The sequence below is a fragment of the Anomalospiza imberbis genome, chromosome 4, assembly GCF_031753505.1.
Source record: "Anomalospiza imberbis isolate Cuckoo-Finch-1a 21T00152 chromosome 4, ASM3175350v1, whole genome shotgun sequence".
NCBI classification, from domain to species: domain Eukaryota; kingdom Metazoa; phylum Chordata; class Aves; order Passeriformes; family Viduidae; genus Anomalospiza; species Anomalospiza imberbis.
The window spans coordinates 11,141,254-11,164,842 of record NC_089684.1 but is presented as its reverse complement, the minus strand read 5'-3'; the positions used below and the strand labels follow the sequence as shown (position 1 = coordinate 11,164,842).

Sequence of the window (23,589 nt, the reverse complement as noted above, 5' to 3'; positions counted from 1 at the left end):
CCACAGTTTCTGTGTTCAGACCTGTGCAGCACAGGAGGCTGGGGCAGTGTGGGAGTCTGGGTCAGCAGGTTGTCCTCCCAGGCCTCTGTCTCCTTGCTGGGGAGAGATGGGGCCTTGAGTGCAGCTAGAGTGACCCAGAGCAGTGAAACCTCCTGATCCAGATGCACCTCTCTTTCTCCACTGCCCTCAGAGTGACTGGAGAGATAACTCTGCTAGCATGGAAGTGATATCAGGGCTACAAGCTTAGATTCTTAAAGATGGGATGTGCACTGTTATCTTTGCTGTCTTCTCCCCTTCCCCCAAACACTAGGACATTCAGAAAAGAATTTTTACCTCTTTGAATCACAAAAGCTGAAATGGATAATATTCCTCTTTGCAGTCAAAAGATAATGGCACATGAATTTGCATTCTTTGTCACATTCTGCTATGTAATTTGATGATGTGAGTACCTGGAAATGTCAATAGCATCATTGTATATCAAAGTCCTTTACAAAAGATGTTAACTATCATCATCACCATGAGGATACAGAGACTAAAGGGACTTATTTGGTGTTACTCAGAAAGGAGTAGGAAATTCAAGCAAAACCCTTTTACAGTCCTCTGCCCATGTGGTGACACCATCAGGATTTTTTTTCTCTTTGGTACATAACCAACATGTTGTTCCAATGCAGCTGATCAGTACATCTGTATTCAACCTCAGTTACAATGGGGAAATGAGATATTGTATATAGACTCTGCATGATAATGTAGCCACTGCATTGAGCTGAGCACAAGACTGGAAAAAAGATGTGGCCTTAAGAAAAGCTTGAACTTATCAGTAAACTGACTCAGTGCCTATGCATGAATTGCAGATTGCTCTATAGCTTGGCCCTAAATTCAAATTCTCACAATATTCCTACACAATAATATGTCTTACCTGAACAGTCCTTGCTAAATCAGAGACGAACTTCAACATCTGTATTGTTGTGTTAGTTAAGACCAATTTTCTTTTGTCCAGTGTAATGTTTTTCTCAATGGCCAAAGCAAGAGCATAAAAATGGGGAACTAATTGATTCCTTGATAACCTTTCTCATTCAGGCAATCATTGGATTAGGAAATCCTGTAATGGACCACACAGATCATTGTGTTCAAAAGTCTTTTATGGTCCTGTTCCAAATCATTGTGTTTAATCCCTTTTTCAGATCCATTTATATATTTGGCCTGCATTAAATCCTATGTAATGTTAAGGTGCAAGAGCAAGGCTTTGTTGTGAGTTTCAGTTTTTGGCAGGGGCAAAACATTTGTGCAGCTCATTTATCACAGCATATTGTATTTTCTGTCATCTGTGAAGCTGCTACTGGAAGCAAGCTGTGACAGCTATTGAATGCCTAGTTTGGAGGCAAAGATGTTAGCAAAGCTATTAGAAGAATTCTGTTACAGCCTCGGGAACAAACAGAGTAAGCCAAATTTTCTATGAGATTCTTCAAAGTGCCAGAAGTTACATAGTAATATATGGTTGTTTTAGCTTGGTGTTTATCATCCTTAATATACAATTTGATACAAATTTTAAAGAAGTAAAATATTTTTGTCCCTTGACAAAGAAGGCCATTTCATAATCAGAAAGTGTGGGTAGAACTGTGAATGAGTATTAGAACCATGTCTAACAGAGCAAGCCTCAACAATTTGTGTCTGGCTCTGGGGAAGATTTCTGCTTGTCTTTTGTCACTAGACTTTTTTTACATGCTTTGTCCTACTCTCTTTCCTCCTCTGCTATAGAACTTAGCTCCAGTGTTATCCTTCTTTCTTTAGTTGTCCTGAGCATCACCGATATTTTATTTTAAACAGTGAAAGAAAGGTCAGTGCATACTAGTAATCAATTTGTAAATATATTTTGCACTCTTATTAGACCTCAGATGCAATGTGTGGGTGTATATGTAGTCACAGCTTTGCAAAATTTCATTCAGGAAACTTTCAAGAATGTGGCAAAGATTTCCTCTTGCTCTTACAGGTTTGAATCATGGAACTTTTTATATGGGATTTATCAAAACAATGTAATTGTCTTAGAAATTGTAGTTCTGTTTTAAAAACTAACTTCATCATTCAAGAGTATAATATTAAAAAAATCAATAGGAATTCCCCTCCCTAAATACTTCACCCACTCTGAAAGCCAGTTTTACTTTTAGAAACAGTGAGGGGATTGTATAAACTTTTTACCCCATGCCACCTTCATGGCTTTGGTACTACAGATAAGGAGCTCCAAATTAGTTTCCTGAATGCCACTTTTTCAAAGAAGCCCAAGACCTGAATTGCCAGGATTCAAAGCAAGGCAGATCCAATGGCCTTTTAAAATAAAATGCTCCTGACATCAGATGTCTATGTTGTTTATGATAATATGATAATCATAAGTGGCTAAAATTTGATTTCCTTATTTTTGACACAAGAGAACAAAGAGTGATTTGCCAGTACAGAAATATTTCCACTGGTGTCTTTCCTATCCACTGTTTTATCCACTTTACAAAACCTTCCTGTCTTAAAGGGAATTATCATAACCCTGATTAGGGTAGATTTTGAGGAGATTTATGGAAAATCTTTTGGAAACATTAATTAGGAATGAAGCTCCAGACTTTTGAAATATATCCTTTTTATCCTTTAATTTCAGCTTTAATACGAGTGACATGACTGGAGAGAATGCCAGGTAAATGAAGGGCTGTTTAATCCAACAGATTATGCTGGTGTGTCTTCCATTATTTCAAGTCTTAAAACCAAGACAGGATAAAAAGATAGTATATCCTTCTCAGAAGAAATGAAAATACATAGCCTTTCTTATAAAGCTGATGATGATTTCCTTTGGCTTTGAAACTCATGTGTCCCTGGGATTCTTGTTCACAGGAAACAGCCCTTGCAAGCGTGACTGATACCCACAGAGTTTGAATCATCTGTGCATGTTGCTTTCTAAAAGCCTTCTCTTCACATCTATTATGTGGGAACTAATCTAACATCTGTGGCTTATCACAGACTTAGCAAGAATAGCTAAATAAAAAGAAATAAAAAGATACAAATGGGAAACATTATGCCAATTAGAAGGCAGAAAGAAATAACACATTTATTCATTTGGCATAACTGCTGTTACTTGAAGAACGGGGCAATATTATATTTCAGATAGTTACCCTTCTGAGTTACATCTCCCTAAAATTAGTGCTGATCTCCTAAAGTGATGCTGGATTGTTTAAAAGAAAAAGTGTTAGGGTCAGACTTGCCACCAGCCAGAGATTATTGATGGGATTATGTATCATGTGACCTACAACAAATACAGAGAATAAGGTAATAGCATATCTGTAAAGGATAAAAAAAGATATGGTGGCAATTGTAAAAAAATAATTGGCTTTAATTACTGAAAAATTATGTCACCTGAGGCCCCTGTGGATTAGAAACATCCTTAAAAATATCTGAACAAAGAAATCTAGGAAAGAAAAAAGAAAAGAAAAAAAACAAAGATGCTAAAGTGTTGGTTAATTCTGTAAAAATCAAGGCTGTTTTCTATTTTTTTGGGTGATAAAGCATCTTTTTTCTTAGGCATTACTAAAAAGCTTTTAGCTGTTTGCTTTCATGTCAGTGGGTTGCCTAAAATGTTTACAATTTACCTGGCTAGGCTTGTACTATGACAGTAACTCTTGCCAGTCTTCCTCACAGAAGAAACAAGCCTATTTTCTTATTAAGTAACACCTTCCAAGTTCTTGGAACTGTGTTGAAAATAAGATTTCATATAATACACCAAGAAAACTGAAGTGGTCTTTCCATTCTTCCACTTTATTAGTAGTTTTTCTGGAGAGGCAGACACTCAGAGAGTTTATTAAATTATACATTCTATATAAGGCAATAAAATGATTTGATATTGTCAGAAGAACTTCATCCACCTCTGTTAATACTTGATTTATTGTATGAAATGGCAAGAAAGTATCTTAAGTTTATTATTAGCCAAATGTAGAAAAAGGTCAAAGTTCTGTGTACATCAAGGAACAGAAACACTTTCATGTTAATTTTTCCTAGACCACATTACAGCATATCCACTTGTTATGTAAATCCTGATCTGATATATTATAATTTGAAAATAAAAAGAAAATATAATTCTGAAGGTATTCTCCACATTCTATACATCTATAGAGAATCTTCTAGCTGTAGCCAGATTTGTTAATATGTTTCTGGGATATCAGTTCTTGAAAAGAATCAGCAAGACCCTTATTCTTCTCTCCTTGTGACTTCTGTGCTTTGCAGGGTTGCACAATAGTTTCCATAATCATTAGGAGAAAAGTGAGGTACACTATGTTATTCCTGGGAACAGTATTAGATGAATGAAAATGCATTCTTTGCATTTTTATTCAGAATAATTACAGTTCAAATACTGCAACTGTTCTATGCCCATATAAGACGGTCTAGAGTGGGCTGCTCAAAACCTGTTATTGAAGAATAAAGAAAACAAGACCAATTAGGCCATGCACAGCACAGCTCAGTGGAGTTCTTTTACATGTTTACCCCGGTGGGTCACAGTCCAGATTGCAAAGGCAGGACCGAAAGAACAGCAGATCTGTAGGTCACAAGATTTTAAAACACAAGTAGAACTGATTTGCATTTAAAATACAAATAGAATTTGTAAATATCCAGAGTTTGCCCAGAATTTCTAGGTGATTTTCATCTGCCAAAAGCATGAAAATGCAGTGGAACCAGAGTGCAGGTACACGAGAATGCGCAGCTAAATGCTCACTCAGAAGTAAGAGCCAGGCTGCAGGGGGCTGCCCGTGCCAGGCAGCTCTCTCCAGCACTGCAGCAACCTCCTCCTCCTCAACTGCCCCACCAGGGCAGCACTGGGGCTGCACTCCCCACATCGAGCCCTGCCCTTCCCTTCCTCTGTCTCCTCTCTTCCCCAGTGCCAGATTGTGTCACTTGCATCAGATGGCTTAAACCCAGCTAAGAATGAGAGGGGTTATTTGCTTGTGGATAGATGAAATGAGAAGGGAAACCCAAAACTTTCATTTGCCATGTCACTTCTTCCTACGCGAACATGTTGCCCACCCTTTTCCATTTGTCTCAAGTGGCTTCCTCCATGACCATTTAATAACAGTGAAAGCTCTCTCCCAGGAAACCAGAAAATGTGCATTAAGAGGTTCATGGAAACAGCATGTGCATATAGGATTTCACTGCCATTGTTCAATTTGCATTGTTCAGGATATTAATTTAATTACAGAGGCTTCAATACAGTTGGGGAAAAAAAAAAAACCTCCCTCTAAATTAAATTAGCTGATAGCAAGACCATGTAATGCACAAATGGAATTGCATTTTGCTTACAATCAACCAAATGAACATTTAGATCTCTGAAAATTAAGAGGTCTTTTATTCAACACATCACCAATTTAAGGCTAACTTAATAATGGTATTTTGATTATGTTTATCAAATTCAGGTTTGGATGAATGACAATATGACCAAAATATGTGACAATCGCATTTACCTGAGAGCTAAAATCAGTCTTAAATTATATTTACACTTATTCCTCTAAAAAAAAAACCTAATCGAAAAGACATATCAATTTGTTGTTGTATAAAATAATTTTTGCAATTGAGCCCAAGATAAAAATTGCCTGATAGCAATATTAGAGTTTTCATCATTTCTACACATGCTTATGAAAGTGAGTTGAGATGTGAATACTTCCTGTTGAGTGGCACTGCACAGGAGGCAGTGCTAGTTTGGATCCCCCATTAGCACCATTAAACCATGTAAAATGGAACAAGTTTGTCTTCAAAGACAGTGCTGGCACCCTGAGAGCAGATTTGGGACTGCAGGCTCTCCCTACCCTTTGTCACTCCATGGGTCCTGGCTGCCCCAGCACAGCCTGACTCTGGAGGAGCCAGCCCCATCCACTGCACTGCCTTACCCACCTATGCCGGTCCCTCTCCAGTGGATTTACCTAAAAGCTGCAATAATCTGGGAATTGAGCAAAGGATTGATTTTAGATATGCTGCTCAAGATGGTGTGGATGTGTGACTAAATTAAAAGGCTTGAGACAGAGATGAAAAGTTGATGCTGGGCTGGAGGCACTGGAATGATCCTGCCAATGGGAGGGATGCTGGGAAAGGCATACATCTCTGCTAGTTTGTTGTGATACATGCTATTTAGGGGGAAAAGAGGGAATGAAAATTATTGTATTACAATAATTTGTAATAATAATAATAATAATTTATAGTAATAATTTCTGTTGTGAAACTTCCAATGAAGAAAGTTTTGCTTGGGTTGCCTGGGCTGCTGAATGGTTAACTAGGTCCTTGAACAATGTTTTACTCTGAAATTCTGAACAGTTGCACATAAAGAAACAGCCATCTGATATTGGTGGAAAATCACAGTGCTTTCATTCAAACAGTAAGTAAAACTGAAGTCACCAATCCAAATGGGAAGCCTTGGAGAATTAGTTCAGTTGAAACTTTCTGAAGATTTTGTACCTGTTGCTGAGTATCAAATGTTTGGGATGACAATGACAATAACCAAGGGATAAGAGACTGAAACATTTCTTTATTTTTTCATTTTGTTTGCATCTGGCAGTGTCAGGGTAGTGTCCATTCTGCCATGTCCCCTGTTCATTTACTTACACTCTCCATTCAAAGCCACATCTGAATGAATAGCCAAGAGTAGTTCCTTTAGTACATCCACATGCCTTGGCATACCAGAGATTTTCTACAGGTACAGAGTAATTATTCACAGACTGAAGTAAAAGCCAGCAATCAGAATACCTTTTACAAATTCAAGAATACCCTTGCAAATTGCAAGGCACTTCAGTTTATTTGTAATCAAAGCCTCATTTTGCTGGATCAGTTTCAATTTTATTAACAGAGTTACATCAGCTTTATCTGACAAAACTTCAGTAAAATTAAATACTAATCCTCAAATCATTAAAACTAGATGTCATACAGTAGGACAAGAATGGAAGTGACACATGAGAGAATTCCAGCATAAAATTTTGAAGGAATGTATGAGTTGAGATTAATAGTGAGGAGTAATAGTGGCTAACACCACCTCAAGTGCAACTTTCTAAGTAAATGATTTTTGTTTCCCAACTCAAATGGAAAACAAAAGTCAGAACAAAATCAATTCAAATCTAACAAAACCACAGATTTTACAGGAAATAGAACATTTTGGTTTTGAGTATTTTAAATGTTTCTGAATTGGATAAATTTAGTAATGCAATGCCCTGTCAAAAAAAAATTAGGCAAATTTTTTTTCACTTTAATTTTCTGTCTTTTCTTTTAGCTGAAAAGATCTAAGGCAGCATCCACTGTATTGTGCTTGCTTATAAAGTGTTCTGATGAAATCCAAATGTTAATAAATATTTTCTGGAGATGATTTTTATTACTGCAAGAGCTCTATTTAGCTTTTTCACAAAGATTCTTTTATAAGGTCAGCCAGTCTCTTGAAGGCCTGCAATGAAAAATATGGTTCACATTTATATTTCAGCATTACATGAATAGGGAACACATGAAACCTGTAAAGCTACTAAAATTTCCCTAACCATATAGAATCAATATTTTATAATGTAAAGTTCTGCTGATATTCTCTCTTTTCCTTTTATAAAATCATGTACGGGCTTTGACTGCACAAAGCTTCCAATTCTCTGATAGAAAATAAAAGGCAGATATTTCTGCAACAGAAAAATGCATATATTGATGTTCAAAGGTTTTTGGAGTTCAGATGTAACTTCTAACAAACTAGTGATCCCTGAAAGAGTATCTCTTTTAACTTAATATTACTGTCTGGGGACTCCAAAAGTGAAAAAAAGAAAGAACAGTTGAGTGGGGAAGCATATGAAAATACAGCTTGACAGTCAATAGTATGGTTATGAATTACTTTAATAAAGAAAAAGGAAAAAATAGAAAAAATACAGAAGAACTCAAAAGGTAATAGAAGCACTTATCTGTTATAAGCCTTCACAAATGCATAAAAGTATAACTACAAATAATGAACTGTTTCAAGCACCCCAATTAAATCAGTATTAAATCTGCACAAATAAATGTCTCCTATCTTTTCTCCTACTGATTTTATAGATAGAGCCAAATAACATGAAAAATGCTCCTAAAACACATAAAATATTAGTTCCTGATAATATCAGGAATAATAATAAATAAATAAAATAAATAAAACAATAAATAAATAAATAAATAAAACATATATGTAAATTGTATGAAAAGAAAACAATAGTTTTTCTTACAAAGAATTACCAACACACAAAAAAAAAAAACAGCACAGGTAATTCAATCTCAGAATTTCAGGAATCTGGAGTCTGAAAAATACATGATGCCTGCTAATGCTTAAGCAAATACTTTGGCTTCAGTAAAACATTTATAAATAATGTCTGGGAGGTTTAAGTGTGAGACACTGTATGTATGAGATACACAGAAAAATTCTAAGTGGTCCTAAAAATTTGGTAACTTGCAGATCATTTGGATGAGTATCTTGCTCAAAGAACAGCTAACACTGCTGTGAAAGTACTGCTCAATCACCTACAGACTAAAACCTCTAACAATCAAGAAAAAATATAAGGAGAAGGATGTAAAAAATAAAGAATTACTGCGTGAGAAACCGTCTTGATAAGAATGTAAAAAAATCTCACCAGATCCATCTGGGCAGGAGAAGGCAGAGAGAAGGAGGCTCTGACATAAGAACTAGTCTCTGAACTATCAATATTGAATGCTCCTCCAGGAACCAGTAATACCTACAAAAAAGTGAATAACCACACAGTTATTACCACTTCCACATTTTTAAAACACTATGTTAAATTAAATTTGAGAAAACTCAATGCTTACACACTTATAAGTGTGAACATGGTGTACCATCTTGTTTTTTTCTAAATGAGAAGACAAAAATATGCAAAGTGTAACCAGACTTTTCATAATAAAACCAAAGAGTCTTCAGTTTTGGTTACCAGGTTTCATTCGTATCATCACAATGCTTAGAAGCATCTAGGGTGTAGCTTACTCAGTGCTGGATCTTATAAATTAGAGAAATAAAACCAAATTTAATTTATCTCATTAAAAAAAAATTGGTCAACAGCCACCATATAGGTATATATGTATTATATATATATGTGTCATACACAATAACATATTGTACCATATGTTATATTGGTTTCAATTTAAGTAAACTGGTGAAATATCAACATTTGAACAGAGTCATGAAAATATTTTGTTAATCAGTAACTACACCATAGTGCCTGACTTGCAGACTTAATGATGGTGCACAGCAAGTCCACCTGCTTTTTTATATGTGCACATGTGGATAGATACAGATATTTTATCCCTCCCTTTTTTCATTTTAAGATCATAAATCATTAAATCACATGTCATACTTCTTTCTCCAAAGCCTTTTCCATTATCAGCTGCTGTGTATCAGAAATACCCTTTATTTTGATCCATAAGAACATGCCAGCAGCAGGAGGGTACCATTCTGCCAAGTCTGGAGAAAGAGAGAGAGAGAGAGAAAATGGAATCAAGTAAGAAACTTATGCCCCCCTTCTAATGGATACATCATAGATTCATTGATGTTTTAGATTTGCTGATACAAGCATTATTATCACTATTGCTATAGTGATTTTTTGTATCTTCTTTTAAATTAAGGTCACTATTTCAGAGATTTATTAAAGACAGAGATTTTAAACACTGAAAGTATAAGGACATAATGAAGTGAAACATAGCTTCTTTGTAAAATTGCTTTAAATAGTAATGTGAGCTTTTTTTCATCATCATCATCTATCTCCCTGTCCTACCAGAAAGCATAAGAATGCAGCAATAGAGAATTTGTCCTGAGCTTAATATTTAATGCAATGGATTTGCTTATAGTGCTTATCTGTCACTTCAGTCAAGAGATGAACTTAAGAGATTTTTCTTGAGCACAAAGGTGATAAATAGCTGGTAAAAAAAAGTGATTATTTGTACTGCACTCTGACCTTTTAACCACTTGTCAGCAGCAGTGAGCATTGCATCCCGCTGGGTCCTGTAGAAGTCCACCACTCTGAAAGCAAATTATCAATTGAAAGTCATGAACTCATATCCTTTCAGAGTCTATTTGTTTCTGAAGGTAGAAACAAAGCCTTTCTACTTTAACAACTCAAGCGCACATTTAATAGAAACACAAGAATATCCTAGATGGGCACAACACAGTATACTGTGTGTACAAATATTTGTATACATATCCAAGAAATTTTTACTGCTTCACTGCATCTCCAACAGAGCACTGATCAACCAGACAGAGGAAGTCCCTTTGTGGCTGCTTCTTCAGCTTTACACATATCATAGAAACCTTTTACATATTACTTCCATTCTGTCTATTATGGCAGTGGATATACGTCCTGTTAACAGTATTTACTGCACAAAGCCACACACATTGAAGAAAATTAGGGACTTTAACATATGCAAAAGCACAGACTTAATATTTGTGCATTTGGGTTGAATTTGTGTAACAGGTATACATGGAAATGACATTTCACAAGGTAAAAAGCAAATCATATGATAAACCTGTTAAAGCTATTTGACAGCTACCACTTTCCTAAACTTTTGAACCTATCTCCTTCATACTGTAAGTAAAACTTTCAAATAATTTAATCGCTTCTTGGGAAAAAGGACCCTAACCCAAGTTTCACCATAGACAAGTCATGTGCAGTGGCTTTTGTCAACATAAAATGACACAGCTGTGCAATGGAAGACACAAGAGAAATGCCTGATACTGAGTTCATAATTCAAATGCAAATATGTTCCCATGTCTTGAGAAAACATCCTTAGTAATTTGCATAATTTACATAATTTTACATTTGTATTTTTTAAAATACTTTCTGAACCAATAGTTTTGATTTCTGGATGTATTTTATTATATCTGACACACAAACACCAAAACCTACAGAGACTTAAACAGTTTTGGGGCTCAGCTATATCTATTGCTACATTCTACATGAAAGAATAAATCTCCTTTGTGCAGTTTTTGCTAAAATTGCAAATCCTGTTACCATTTTAATTACATGCCGAAATCATAATGATTACTAAGACAAAACCCAAAAATGTAACTACTCCAAAAAACCAGACCATCTTCTACTCCAAAACCTGATCTAACACCTCACTCTCATACAAATGAAATCAGCTGGAAGAGACTGCAGTCAGCTGTGGGGGCCTCATCAGTAAGGTTATAAAGCATTGCAGCTGTCCCACTGAAGCCCTATTTTCATTAGTTTAAGTGGAAGAACAGTCTTCAGGCTTGATAAGGCTGCTTTTTGACCTACAAGAAAGAGGTAAGTGAAGAGATACATATGGGATTTATTTTTTGGGAACTGCTGAAAGTTGAGCTAAAGCGTGGTCCAAGTTCCTCTGTGAGACTTATTTTTATATTCTTAAATCTTAAAACAAAGCAATGCTAAAGCTGGTGTGTCTGGTTTAGTTTTTTTTTTTTTCAAATATTGCTGTTTACAGTATGAACATCAAGGGGACACAAGTGGCTGTTACAGTGAGATGTAAGAACTTTTTGCATGTTTTGCTCATGTTGCTGTTACAGGCCTTTGCAGAGTGTAGCACACTCCTACTGAAGTGAGAAATTTGGGGCTCTAATGATATCCAAGTAGAGCATATAAAACGAGGCACTGACTGTCAAGAGAAACTATGCTGCTCCTGCATAATAAATGAAAACTAAATGTGTGTCAGTCAGTATACAAGAAATGTCTTGTGAGTTAGATGGTAGTGCAGTGCTCTCTCTCTAACAGTGAGAGGCATCGTTCAGGCAATGTTTAGTGTGTGTAGATGAACTTCACTGTTTTTCCATCAGTATCCACAATCAGGAGATCAAAGATGGCAAGAGTGTAAATTCGTGCTAACTTAGTGAACTGCCTTTATAAAGGCTATGCTGACTCTTTCTCAATAGATTCTGTGCTCAGAGATCTCAGCTTTTGCTATAGGGCCTAACTCTTTAGCAGGGATCTAAACTTAATTCACTGGCTTGAAACTTCCAGGATCCTCTGAAGTTCCCTTCAAGTGGGAGCTGCATGATTGTAGAGGAATTTCTGAGCAATGGGTCATGATCTGGATGTGTGTGATTTATATGTTTAAAGTGAAGGTTGAGCTACCCCAGCCTAGGCCTCAGAAGTGGGTCTCGGAGGCCTGGAAGCCTGTGGAGCAGTTGAGTAAGTTTGTGGCGCAGTCAGAAATTATGTAAAGGTATAACACAATTTACTGAGCTATCTAGGTGTGAATTAGTATAGGTCTGCAGTGTGAAACTTTAGCCACCTTAAGACAGGAACAAACAATGTTTGCTTGCCAATGAGTGTGCTCACGATTGTAAGCTATCTAGAAGTGTATAAAAACTACTGTCTGTAAACAATAAAGGGAGAACATAGGATTAACCACATTGGTTTAGATCTGTGTTTGTTCCTGTCCAGCTGCCCTTTTATTATTAGTCCCTGTTTTCACATGATGTCTGTGCCAATTGACTGGCAGATTGTCTGCCTGGAGTGGAAGGTGACATGCCCTGACCTGCTTGTCTGCAACTTCACACTGTTTCTCTTCAGGGCTCTTGTGTGAACCCAACAGTCTTGGTGATCTGTCTGACCTACTTGGCTTATACTGGTGCACCTCCTCTGACTTGTTTACTACAAAGAATGCTTGATGTAGGTAACAAGTAGCAGAATGACAGATGATGGGATTCAGCACAGGACATAACCCTACCTGTCTATATGCTCCAAGAAACCCTTTTGTCCCCATTGCTGAAGCAGCTGTGATATCATAATCTAAAGAAATAAAGCACATCATCAGTACCATGTTTTAAGCAGGACTGCTCCACAATCATCAAAAGATCCATAGCCAGATGAAGTATTCAACATCCCCCAGACGTGAAATTGCATGCAGTGTCTCTTGGAGCCCCTTATAAACAGAGGTGCCAAGGTTATTACAGTCCATGTTACTGGTGTCTCCTAGGATCATGGCAGTTTTTGGAAGCTGAGGTGGGGGGAGGGAAAAATGGATGAAGAGCTAAACATGATAAATGGGGAGAAAGAGGAAGGCAATGTATATTGCTTTACCTTCCTGTCCACATTGGCCTCTCCGCTTTAACAGTGGCAAACTAACGGAGCTGGAAGACGGAAGCCATATTTAGATGTGTTCAGTGTCTCCTTTCCTTATTACTAACCATAAAGGGGCTGTAGTTGTCAGCTTGCTTTGAAATGTCTTTGTGGGCTGCCAATATTGTTTTAATTGAAAAATAGAATAAAAAATAATAAATGAGTGTTTTTTTCCATACTGTGGTTTATACTGGAGTTGTAAAAAAACCTACCAGGAAGAGATAAAATATTTCAAAACTTGTTTCTTGAAATCTGAGGGTTAAGGGATATCAGCTGTACTATCCATGCACTGAGACAACCCTTTAGCTCTGGTTCCGAGTTCTATGATGGTCTCTCTTCCTTTGGTAGAGTTGACAATGAATGTACATAAACAAAACTGCAAAAGTTCAGAGCAACCGTGAAAGTACAAAGCTGTTTGCTTGTGGTATCTATAACTTGGATATGTTGTCTTCTCTAAATGCAACTCATTTGGTGGCTTGGTACTTGCCTGTGTGAAAGTGCTGGTGTGCATTGTTGACACCTGAATGTGTAGAACAACTCTGTCGATGAGAGGCTTGGGACCTGTCAGAAAACCTATTCGTAAACTGGAAACCAAACAAAAAGTTACTACAAAAATGCAATGTACTAATACTTTGTCTTAGTTATATGTGGGAAAACATGCAATGATTTTATTGATAGTGTAAGGATCGCTTATGCATTCAAATTTATTTATATCGTAATACTGCCCGCAGGTTATACAATTTAGAAGCTGAATATCAAAGTCATTAAATGAAAATATTTAAGAGGTTTTAATGCTTATAGTAGCTTCTTAGTTATGAGGCTTCAGGACAAAATCTATGTTTGGAAGCTGTCCTCTGCAACCATAAAGGTAACATGAATCAAAGGGAAGGAAAGACAAGTTTTCCCATAATAAAAGATCATGAATGCTTAGGTTTTATGACAAACAGGTAAGTGGCAAATGGCTTTACTCTTTCACTCCCTTTCAGTACTGCAGAAGGAATGGAATATAGATTGATAAACTAGATGGTTACTTATGCTTCAATTCTTATTACCCGTCTTTACAGATTGGCTGAAGTTTTTATTTGAAGAAAAATGGAACCAGTAAACTCATATGTGTCTTTGGAAAAGATAATACTGTGTCATGCCATTTTGTGGTGTCACTTCTGAAAATGCAATCACACTTAGCGTTATGTTGTCTCCTCACTTTCTCTAGGATGGGTTATAATCCACTGGCTGCCAATGCAGAATTCACATTAATGTTTTATATCTATTAGGTTAACAGAAAAAAACAAAAATACATTGACTTGTGTGAAATGGAAAACAGCCAAGTTGGTTCTTTTTCTGGCAGGTGGAAACAAACTGAAAGAACTGGAAGGCTAGATTTCAGTACAACCCTATGAGCAGTTTGTGAAGAATGATAGTTTCTTTTCTGTATTACAAGTTCAGGGAGCTTACAGGAATACTAAGAGATAGATAGATAGATAAAAAGGGAAATGGAAAAAAGAAGAGAGAAAAGCTCCTAATAGTTCCAGGAACAGAGCTGGAATCCAGCATCTGTCTTTCTGCCTAGATGGTGCCTGCAAGAATGGGCTTCCTGGGGGGAGAGGCTTCAGAATCTGCATCAGAAGGGAAACAGAACCTGGAGTAAAATGACTGCTGAGAGATGATATGAAAAGTGAGCGGACTGTGAAAAGCCATTCATTCCAGAAGTGGATAGTTAGTAAATGAGAAAACACTGACATGTCTCATCACTTCATATGAAGTCTTGCATCTTAACTGAATAGGCAATAGTTAAGTGGTCTGCAGCTGGCCTTACCCAGATGAGAGAATTTTAGAGAAAGAGTCGGTCCTGATAACTCGGCCATCCACATCCATTGAGAGGAAAGTTGGAGCCCATGGCTTGGAATAAAAAATAAAATATAAAATTCAAGGTGCTAGTAAGTATTGTAATGGAATTCTTTTCTTTACTAGGAAGACACAATTCATTTCTCAAATGCATATTCAAAGGAAAACATTGCAGTAACTTGCTGACAAGTGATTGCTCAGCCTAGCTTTCTGACATGTGATTACAATATTCTGTGAATATCTTCAAGAAATCAGCTTTGTTAGTTTTTGATGATTACTTAGCCCACTGTTCAGCACACAAGTGTTTAAGTATTGGTATGATGCTATAAGAAGGACAGAGAAATAATGATTTTTCTGCCAAGATTTCTTGTGGAGTAAAGAGGTACTGCAATTTCTAAAATGGAGCCTTGTAGCATTTTGCCTTGCTATATTAAAAATGAAATCAGAAGATATGACCAAATTGTGAAGATCTGATTCCAGCATACTTTTTCCTTATCAAGAATTCTGTTTTTACACCACCTCCCCTGCATTTTCTTACAAAGCTTCACGATACTATTCAATGGGTAAGTGAGGCAGTTTTATTGCCTCCTTCCATAAAAATATATCTAAAAAGGGAAAATGGTGACCTTTATCTTCTACCAATGTTCTAGTGCTTTGTAAGACCTGTTTTGATTTCTGAAGTTAGGTACTTTTAAAGACTGATTAACTTTAGATTCACATATGAAATTTGCAGAAAATTTACACGAAGGGAAGCTGCCTATCCAGTAGCACTATATGTGGTACCTGGGAGAACTCCCAGTTTCTCCAAAAGGCAAAAGGATAAAAATGGGGTATAATAGATGCAGAGTAGGCAGTCTTCTGCTGAATGAAAGGAGAGACAGGGAGAAAGGAACATTAAGAGACCGCAAATTTCAAGTGCTGCTTCAGTGACATACTTGCTTTGCTCTGAATGCAGTCTTCATCATTTTCTGATTACTGAAAAATTCTATCCTGTATGAAGCTTTAGAAATTTCAACCACTAATTAACAGGATATAAAATACCACAAAAGGGGAAAATTACTGAAAAAGTACAGACTGTGAGGCCTACAACTGCCTTGGTAGGACATGAAGAAGAGGCATGCAGTAAGATCCAGGGCTCAAACCTTAGTTCTCTTATGAAACCTTAGTTTCTCCCCAGAAAATAAGGTGTTACTAAGGATTATGGAAGAAAAACTACCTTTTCAAATTGGAGAAAGTAGTAAGGATCATCTTCTATTATGAGAAAATCATATTGTCTTGCAAGCTAAATAAATAAAAAGTAACAAAAGGAATAAAAGTTAAACACATGGCAAATTCAGTCAGGTGTTTTTTTTAACCAGCATCATATTATGATTCTATTGATTAAACATTAATTACATAGAATGATGAGAAGTCTTCAAGTGCCCGATTTAGATATCAAAAAATTTTAAGAGTCATCATGTTACTTGTAGTATACGGACCCTTGTATGCAACTGAAGCTCTGTTCTATGTGGCATTCAAACTGTGCAGGCAACATGCAATAACCCCAGTTAGAAGCCCATGGCAAAGGTATCACCTGCCAATGGGCTACCATTGAAAAATAATTTATGTAAGGCATAGTCTACCTCTAAAGAGATGCTGTGATAGAGATTCTGCTAGAAACAAGTTCTAGGAGGAATGTCTACTGGACCAATAATGGGCCCAAATACCAAACATGGAATACCTTCAACTGAAATGAGGCTGATATTTATCTACTTCCACCTACAAGGTTCACAAGAGCATAGCTCCGTACCTGGTAAATCTCCTTTTTGCGCTCTGTGGTCAGCGAATTGCCAGTTGGGTTGCATCCATTTGGAATAGTGTACAGGAATTTGGGGAGGTGATTGCTATGATTTTTTACATCCTCTGGGCTCCAAGCAGACAGAATTTCTTTTAAAGCTTTTGGAATAATGCCATGTTGGTCACTAGGAATATTAATTATATTACAACCCAAGGGTCTCAGCTGTTGATAGAAGGAACAAAACTGTCATAATTGTGTAATTCAAAGGCCTTCCTTTTGTCACTGGCACCATAACATTTCATCAATACAAAGTCTTTCTTTTTGATTTTATAGATATCTCAAGCTCCATTTGCTCATGAGCAAAAGAAAAGTTTGCCTGAATTTGCTGTAAGGCTAGTCAAACTTAGCACATTACTCTTTATTTGTTCTACTAAGTCAACTTAGAGGAAATGGGTGAGTCCTATGTTCAATTGCTGCTCTTCTCTAGGAAATCAGATTTAGGTTTTCAAGTGGAAAGGTAGTTTGTAAATCTGAACTGTTCTCTCAGGGCTTCTCATGCTCTCACCACAGACAGTTAAGGTCACAGCACCTTTGTTTCCTACTGACAATTTATGCTCTACTTTGGTGGAAATGTCAGAGCTTTAAGCTACTCTTCCCTGACAAAGGGCAAAGAATCTGTTCTCTCAACAGATATATTCAGCAATATAAAGGAGAATGAAATGATGCTACTTCAGTGACATGTTGACAGCAGTATGAAAAAATATAGGTAAAATACCAATGAAAATTCTTGCTGTCTCTCCTCTGTGGAATTTCAATTTGTACCATGAAGTGCTCTGCATTTTTAGGTAAAACTGCAAGCTGCTGCATTGTCAAAATATACTCCTAAAGAAGTTGATTAGACTATATATTCAAATTTAGGACAGTAAGCAATAACAATTTATTTTGATGCAAGGGGGGACAACTGAATTTGTGGTGCATTTATTCTAACCCTTCTTGCAGGTCTTATATATTTTGAGCTGACATTTAATTTTATACTGATTTAACTACTTTTCAGAAGTAAACTTTGCTGCTTTTGTATAGTTCTCACTAATTAATATCTTCGTACTCATGTATGGGTGTTTCAGTATATATTCCAATATTATACTATTTATAGCTATCGTATACTCTGATCATGAAATATTTCAGGTAAACATGCTGACATGTTAACACAACCCACTTGTTATAAATTTAATTCAACCAAACTAAGTCCTGATGGCTTTCTTTCCAGTGCCATATGTGATCTTAGCCCTTGAATGAACTAGTGTTTGGAAGAGGAACTTCAAATAGCTTTCATAGAACTTTTAGTAGAAAACCTTCCATGAGTTAATATTTATGAACTTAACTGGCTGGACACGAAAATCTTGAGTCTTTGATATGTTTTTATGGCAAAAATAGACAGTTTTTATAAGACTGCAGAACAGGCACTGAGTAGTGCTTAAACTGCTGTTTAGTTCAAATGTAACATTCACAATGTTTTGTAGCTAAGGAATAACTTACAGCTGCTAGTGTGCCCGCGTATGTGGGTGCATCCAAAAGGATGTTGTCTCCAGGATTAATGAGCATTTCAAATACCTGCAAAAGAAAAGATTCTATTTTAAAGACTGTTCAGTTTTTGGACATGTGCTTCGTACTTTTGACTTCTTAATGGGATTAAAAATCTTGATTAGATACTAGTAATTCCCTAACCCTATAATTATCCTGTCTTTGAGAAAGGCAACAAACAGATGAAAAATCTGCTTTAGAGCCACATTAAGATAGGTTACCAACTTGACATGGAAAGACAGTGTTCTGAACCACCCGTTTTACCGTATAAGTTATAGAAAGAAACAACTAAACAGCAGTGAGAGTGGACTGGAAAGGGTCATTATTTCGGAAAGTAAAAACCCCAAAAAATCAGGGAGTAAAAACGAGAAGAAACATATTTAAAATAGAATTGTGGTAAAACATCTATGCACTTATTATTGCACTACTTGAGTAACATGATATGTTACCTTACAGCATGTTTTCTACACAGGCTCTTTGGTTACCTGAACTTCCATGCAGTCCTGACAGTCTAGAATGCCACTCCAATTTTATTTAATTTCCTTTATCTTGTACATGAACCTAGAGTAATTCATATCTATGGAGGAAGAGTACATGAAATGGTACCCTGCATATAGTTATAGAGGGCACTAAATGCTGAATATAGCTGAACTGATGGAAGAATAAACATCTGTCTGAATGAAATGGTTCTAACACATGAATCTTTTGGTCTTACTTTACACAAGCCTTCCTGGCTGCCAGTTGTGACACACACTTCCATCTGTCCTTGCTCAGGACTGTAATTGGCTGTGGGAGGATCATGTAAGTTCCGCTGGAAATCTTTTAGCCAAGACAACAGCTCTGGAATCCTGAAACATGAACAAGAAGGCATATCTAAGACCTTATATAGGCCAAAGCTAGCCTGTTCCTCCAAATCCCTGCCAAATCTAGCATGCAGTCCTGAGTCTGATTTCAGCAGTCACACAGATACATTTAGATGCAATTGTTATGACTGCTTCTCAAATTAAGAAAATGAGATGGGCACCTGTGGTCCATACATCAAATCATCATAGTGAAATCTGGGCAGAAATTATTTGCCAAGGATGAAACAGGGTGGAGGCTGACCAATACTCACTCCTAGAAATTATCATTCTGTACTCGAATGTGGCAGTGTGACAAAGTTCTTAATGCTGCTTGTAACCTGCTGCAGATTACAAGGATTTCTAAAACATGTTTTCCAAAAAATGTCGTAAGATCTTGTAGGAAGTTCACAAATGGCTGGTTGATTTAAATATTAAGAAAAGTTTTAACTGATGCCCCATGTGTCTCTGTAGGTACCCAAGTATTTTTGCAAACCTGTCCTCACCTGACTCAGTGCTGTCTGCTGAGAAGTTTACATGAGCGCTAAAGCAATATAATAATATGCAATTTTTGTACCAAAAATGACAATTCTATAAATACCTCCACTCAACTACCACAAGTTCTACATACTGAGTTTAGTATATGGTGTCAAATGAAAAGAAATACTCCAAAACATAGAAAACAAACATATCGGTTTTGGGTGTCTGGATTCTCAAATACGAATAGCTAGGAAATACTCTGGCTTAAGAAATACTAAGATTAGGATTTTAAGTGATTTAAGTGATTTTTTTTTTTCTTTTTACAAAACTCATTGCAAACTTTTCCACTGGAACTCAAATGTAAATAGTAAGGCAAATTGAAAAAAAAAAAAAACCTATGGGTTTTGGGAAGAGCCTATTTTTTGAAAAAAAAAAAAGGCTTTATGAACAGGTTTTAAAAACACAGGTGACTTAATGCAATAAAGGATATTATGATCCTTAGCTTCTGGCATCTTGAAGTGCAAGCAGCTGTGACAGATACCCTGCTGAGGCTGAGTACTGGAGAGCTCTCTTCATCAGATCTTCTCCAATCTCAATAGGTGTTCCATGTCCAATGTCAACAGTTGCCCTCTTAAATGGAAAAAGATTAGGATTTGGTGCCCCTCCAGCCAGAGAGATGAGAGATGGAGGAGACTTCTGCATCAATTCAGCTAGAGTAAAAGGAAAACACTTTGGTTACAATTTTATTATTATAATGGTGATCATATCCTTTAATCAATATTTAATAATGGCCCAGAAAACTTGTTCTATTTTTCAATTTACTTGTTTAGCTATCATGAATTAAAAAGGATAACTTTTCTTAAACTCAGCTTTCCGTTTGGATTAAACAGGTGTTTGGGGGCCCAGGAAGGAGATACTGTTAGGACAGACTAAAAAATAATTTTAAGTTAAAAAAGCTGCTTGGAATTTATTTTGAAACAATCTGGACAGTTCTATTATAAAAACTGTCATGACTGATGTCTTTTGAGCTTCAAGAATTTAAAATCTAAATGATATTCTGTTTAGACTGACTTGAAATGAATGGCTTTGTTTTTTGTTCTGTTTTTCATTCAGTTTCACTTCAGCTGATCTGGCAGCTATACTGACAGACGATTATAGCTTTTCTATAAGGGAATGGAAAGATTTCTGGCAGCCCAGTTTTAGTGGTAAAGGCACTGTGTAAGTAATTTGATATGAAGAAAATCTTAATTCCTGCTTTTAAGTCACAGTTTCACAACCATTCAGATCCAATCTATGTAGTGCAGACCAGACTTAATCCAGCAAGGGCACTTGCTTGCCTTAAATCTAAGAACTCACAATGTGGCATTCATGCTGGCTTGGCAGTTTTACATCAGATATGAGAGGACAGATGACAGAATATCTGACTTAAAAGTGGCCTGTTACTGAGTTTATTTTCCAGTATTATTAGCAGACTTGAACATGGCGAGTTAATTCTTATCAGTTATTTCACCAGTTTGTGTTATGCCTGTGACTTTTGGCCTGGTAAAGAGAGATTTACTTTGTCATCAAAACTGTAGGCTCAGTATGTCTTTCTACAGGAACTGTGCTGCTTAATACTTTTGTTATGATGCATATTAACGTATCACTTGAAAAAGAGGCTGCCTAGAGTGAACTGCATGACTGAGCTGTACCTCTATGAAGCATTTTAAGCAGTACAGCAAATGCCAGCCCCTTACCAAGAGGGGAAATTGACCCCTGAAGGCTTAACTAGTTATGTATGTCTAATGCTTGGATTCTGTCAGGTCTCTGTGGGTTTCAATTGAGTAAACAAGTAGGCAGTTAAACTTCTTCATCTGTCACATGGAAGACAATGTAATGTTGTAGCCTAAAGATAGATTAATATGGAAAAGGAAAGTGTAGTAATACTGAGAGAGCGGGGGTGCTGAGGCATTTATGGATATGAACAGGATACTGGAAAATCAGGTGGAAATAAACATTCTGGGACTGAATTTCAAGTCAACTAGCACTTGCTTGTTCCTGGACACACAACATAAACTCAGTTGCAAACAGTGCCAAAAGCCTGGGTTCAGAGACAGTGGCAGAGACTTTTCAGACGCTTGTTAAAGGGGTAATACTAATTTGTTTGTCTGGATGGGTTTCTGAAATGGTTCAAGGCTATTCACTTTATTTTTCTTTATACCTGCTTGGCATCTCTGCTTGACCAAAGTCATGTTGCTTTGTCAGCTTACAGCATGGTTTTCTTTCAAACCTTTTGAAGTCTTAAGCCATGATACTCCAGCACAGACCAGAACGCAGAATGATTTTCAGAGAAACTGGGAAGAAGGGACATGTACTCACTCAGCAGTCTTATTGGAGATGCTTTTCTTGCTGCACTCACAGTGGTGATGAACCTAGAGTAATTCATATCTATGGAGAAAGACTAATTAGTTGGACATGAAGCTAGAAAAGGGAGTAAGATCTGCAATATGATTTTAGTATGTGCATCTCCCACAAGTAATGCTTTTGATCTGGGTAATTTGTAGTATGCCACTGAGCAGGAAAAAAGCCCCTTTACTGTCAGCTCTGGAGGTTTAACAGCAAATTACAAATCTGAAGATTTGATGGAACTTAAACACCCATCAGCTCTTTTTATTTAATGAGAATCCAGCTTTATTTAGCTGTATTAAGCACTGCATTTGAAGTGCTTTTAGGATTGCAAGCCATGATTATAAGTCACAACACTTGTCAAGTTAGAGGTGGGGTTTTTTTTGGAAAGGATAATTAAGAACGTCTTTCAAATGTATCTGATGAGTGTTTTCCTCCTTTTCCCTGGTGCCCATAGAGTTTACTATCCAGTGGCTAGTGAACTACAGTCCAGCAGGAAGCCCGAAGGCCTGGAAAGGCCACAAGAAGGCATCTGCTTCGAAGGGAAAGCAAGCAGAGAAATGAAATGGAAGGGTGAAGAGCAGCCACAGCAACACGCATGTGCCGGCAGTCACTAGAAACGATCTACCGAGCAAGGCCGCTTTGAAAAAACACACCTCGTGCTTCCTAAAAATACCTCCCTTAACTTCGCTCCCCCAGCAGCCCGGCCCAGGCGCGGTGCTGCCTGTGCACAGGGGCGGGCTGGGGCTGTGTTTTAAGGGATAGCTGAGCGCCGCTTCGCCGCCCTCCCCGAGGCGATCCCGAGACGCCCCCCTATTGCCCACCCATCCCCAGCTCCCCAGGGGACACCGAGCCCCCAGGGCCATCCCGAGCTCAGCGGCGTCCCGCTGTGTGGAGGGTGCGGTGGCGGCCGCGGACACCTACCGGCGGAGGGCGCGGGGCAGGCCGGGCAGCGGCAGCCCCGCTGTGGGCGTGCGTGTGCCGGGCCGGGCCGGCCCCGCTGTGGGCGTGTGTGTGCCGGGCCGGGCCGGCCCCGCTGTGGGCGTGCGTGTGCCGGGCCGGGCAGCGGCAGCCCCGCTGTGGGCGTGCGTGTGCCGGGCCGGGCCGGCCCCGCTGTGGGCGTGCGTGTGCCGGGCAGCGGCAGCCCCGCTGTGGGCGTGCGTGTGTTTGGCCGGGCCGGCCCCGCTGTGGGCGTGCGTGTGCCGGGCCGGGCCGGCCCCGCTGTGGGCGTGTGTGTGTGCCGGGCAGCGGCAGCCCCGCTGTGGGCGTGTGTGTGTGCCGGGCAGCGGCAGCCCCACTGTGGGCGTGTGCGTGCCGGGCAGCGGCAGCCCCGCTGCGGGTGTGTGTGTGCCGGGCAGCTGCAGCCCCGCTGCGGGTGTGTGTGTGCCGGGCAGCGGCAGCCCCGCTGTGGGTGTGCGTGCCGGGCAGCGGCAGCCCCGCTGTGGGCGTGTGTGTGCCGGGCCGCGGCAGCCCCGCTGCGGGCGTGCGTGTGCCGGGCAGCGGCAGCCCCGCTGTGGGTGTGTGTGTGCCGGGCAGCGGCAGCCCCGCTGTGGGTGTGCGTGCCGGGCAGCGGCAG

The 23,589-nt window shown here is 38.4% G+C and overlaps 1 protein-coding gene and 1 long non-coding RNA gene across 5 annotated transcripts in view; one reads left to right on the top strand and one right to left on the bottom strand.

Annotated features, from left to right (window-relative positions):
- The window catches only part of LOC137472230 (uncharacterized), a 107,542-nt gene extending 90,598 nt beyond the window's left edge, over positions 1-16,944 (top strand). The window contains exon 3 of the long non-coding RNA XR_010998080.1: positions 14,677-16,944. This is a non-coding gene — a long non-coding RNA (uncharacterized lncRNA). The remainder of the gene's footprint in view (positions 1-14,676) is intronic.
- On the bottom strand, positions 6,516-23,001 carry AADAT (aminoadipate aminotransferase). 4 transcript variants are annotated; one of them, XM_068187109.1, is made up of 14 exons: positions 22,938-23,001; positions 21,987-22,055; positions 20,170-20,338; positions 19,025-19,157; positions 18,265-18,339; positions 16,741-16,950; positions 16,168-16,233; positions 14,923-15,005; positions 13,594-13,690; positions 12,715-12,776; positions 9,960-10,024; positions 9,363-9,469; positions 8,628-8,729; positions 6,516-7,438 (listed from the first exon to the last, which is right to left on the bottom strand). In XM_068187109.1, the coding sequence occupies exons 2-14, from the start codon at positions 22,051-22,053 to the stop codon at positions 7,397-7,399; spliced, it is 1,278 nt and encodes a 425-aa protein (XP_068043210.1). In that variant the 5' UTR covers positions 22,054-22,055; positions 22,938-23,001; the 3' UTR covers positions 6,516-7,396. The 4 variants fall into 4 exon arrangements, with proteins under 4 accessions (XP_068043210.1, XP_068043212.1, XP_068043211.1 ...); XM_068187111.1 differs by lacking the exon at positions 22,938-23,001 and adding an exon at positions 22,690-22,788; XM_068187110.1 differs by lacking the exon at positions 22,938-23,001 and adding an exon at positions 22,628-22,710.
- Between the last annotated feature and the right edge of the window lie 588 nt (positions 23,002-23,589).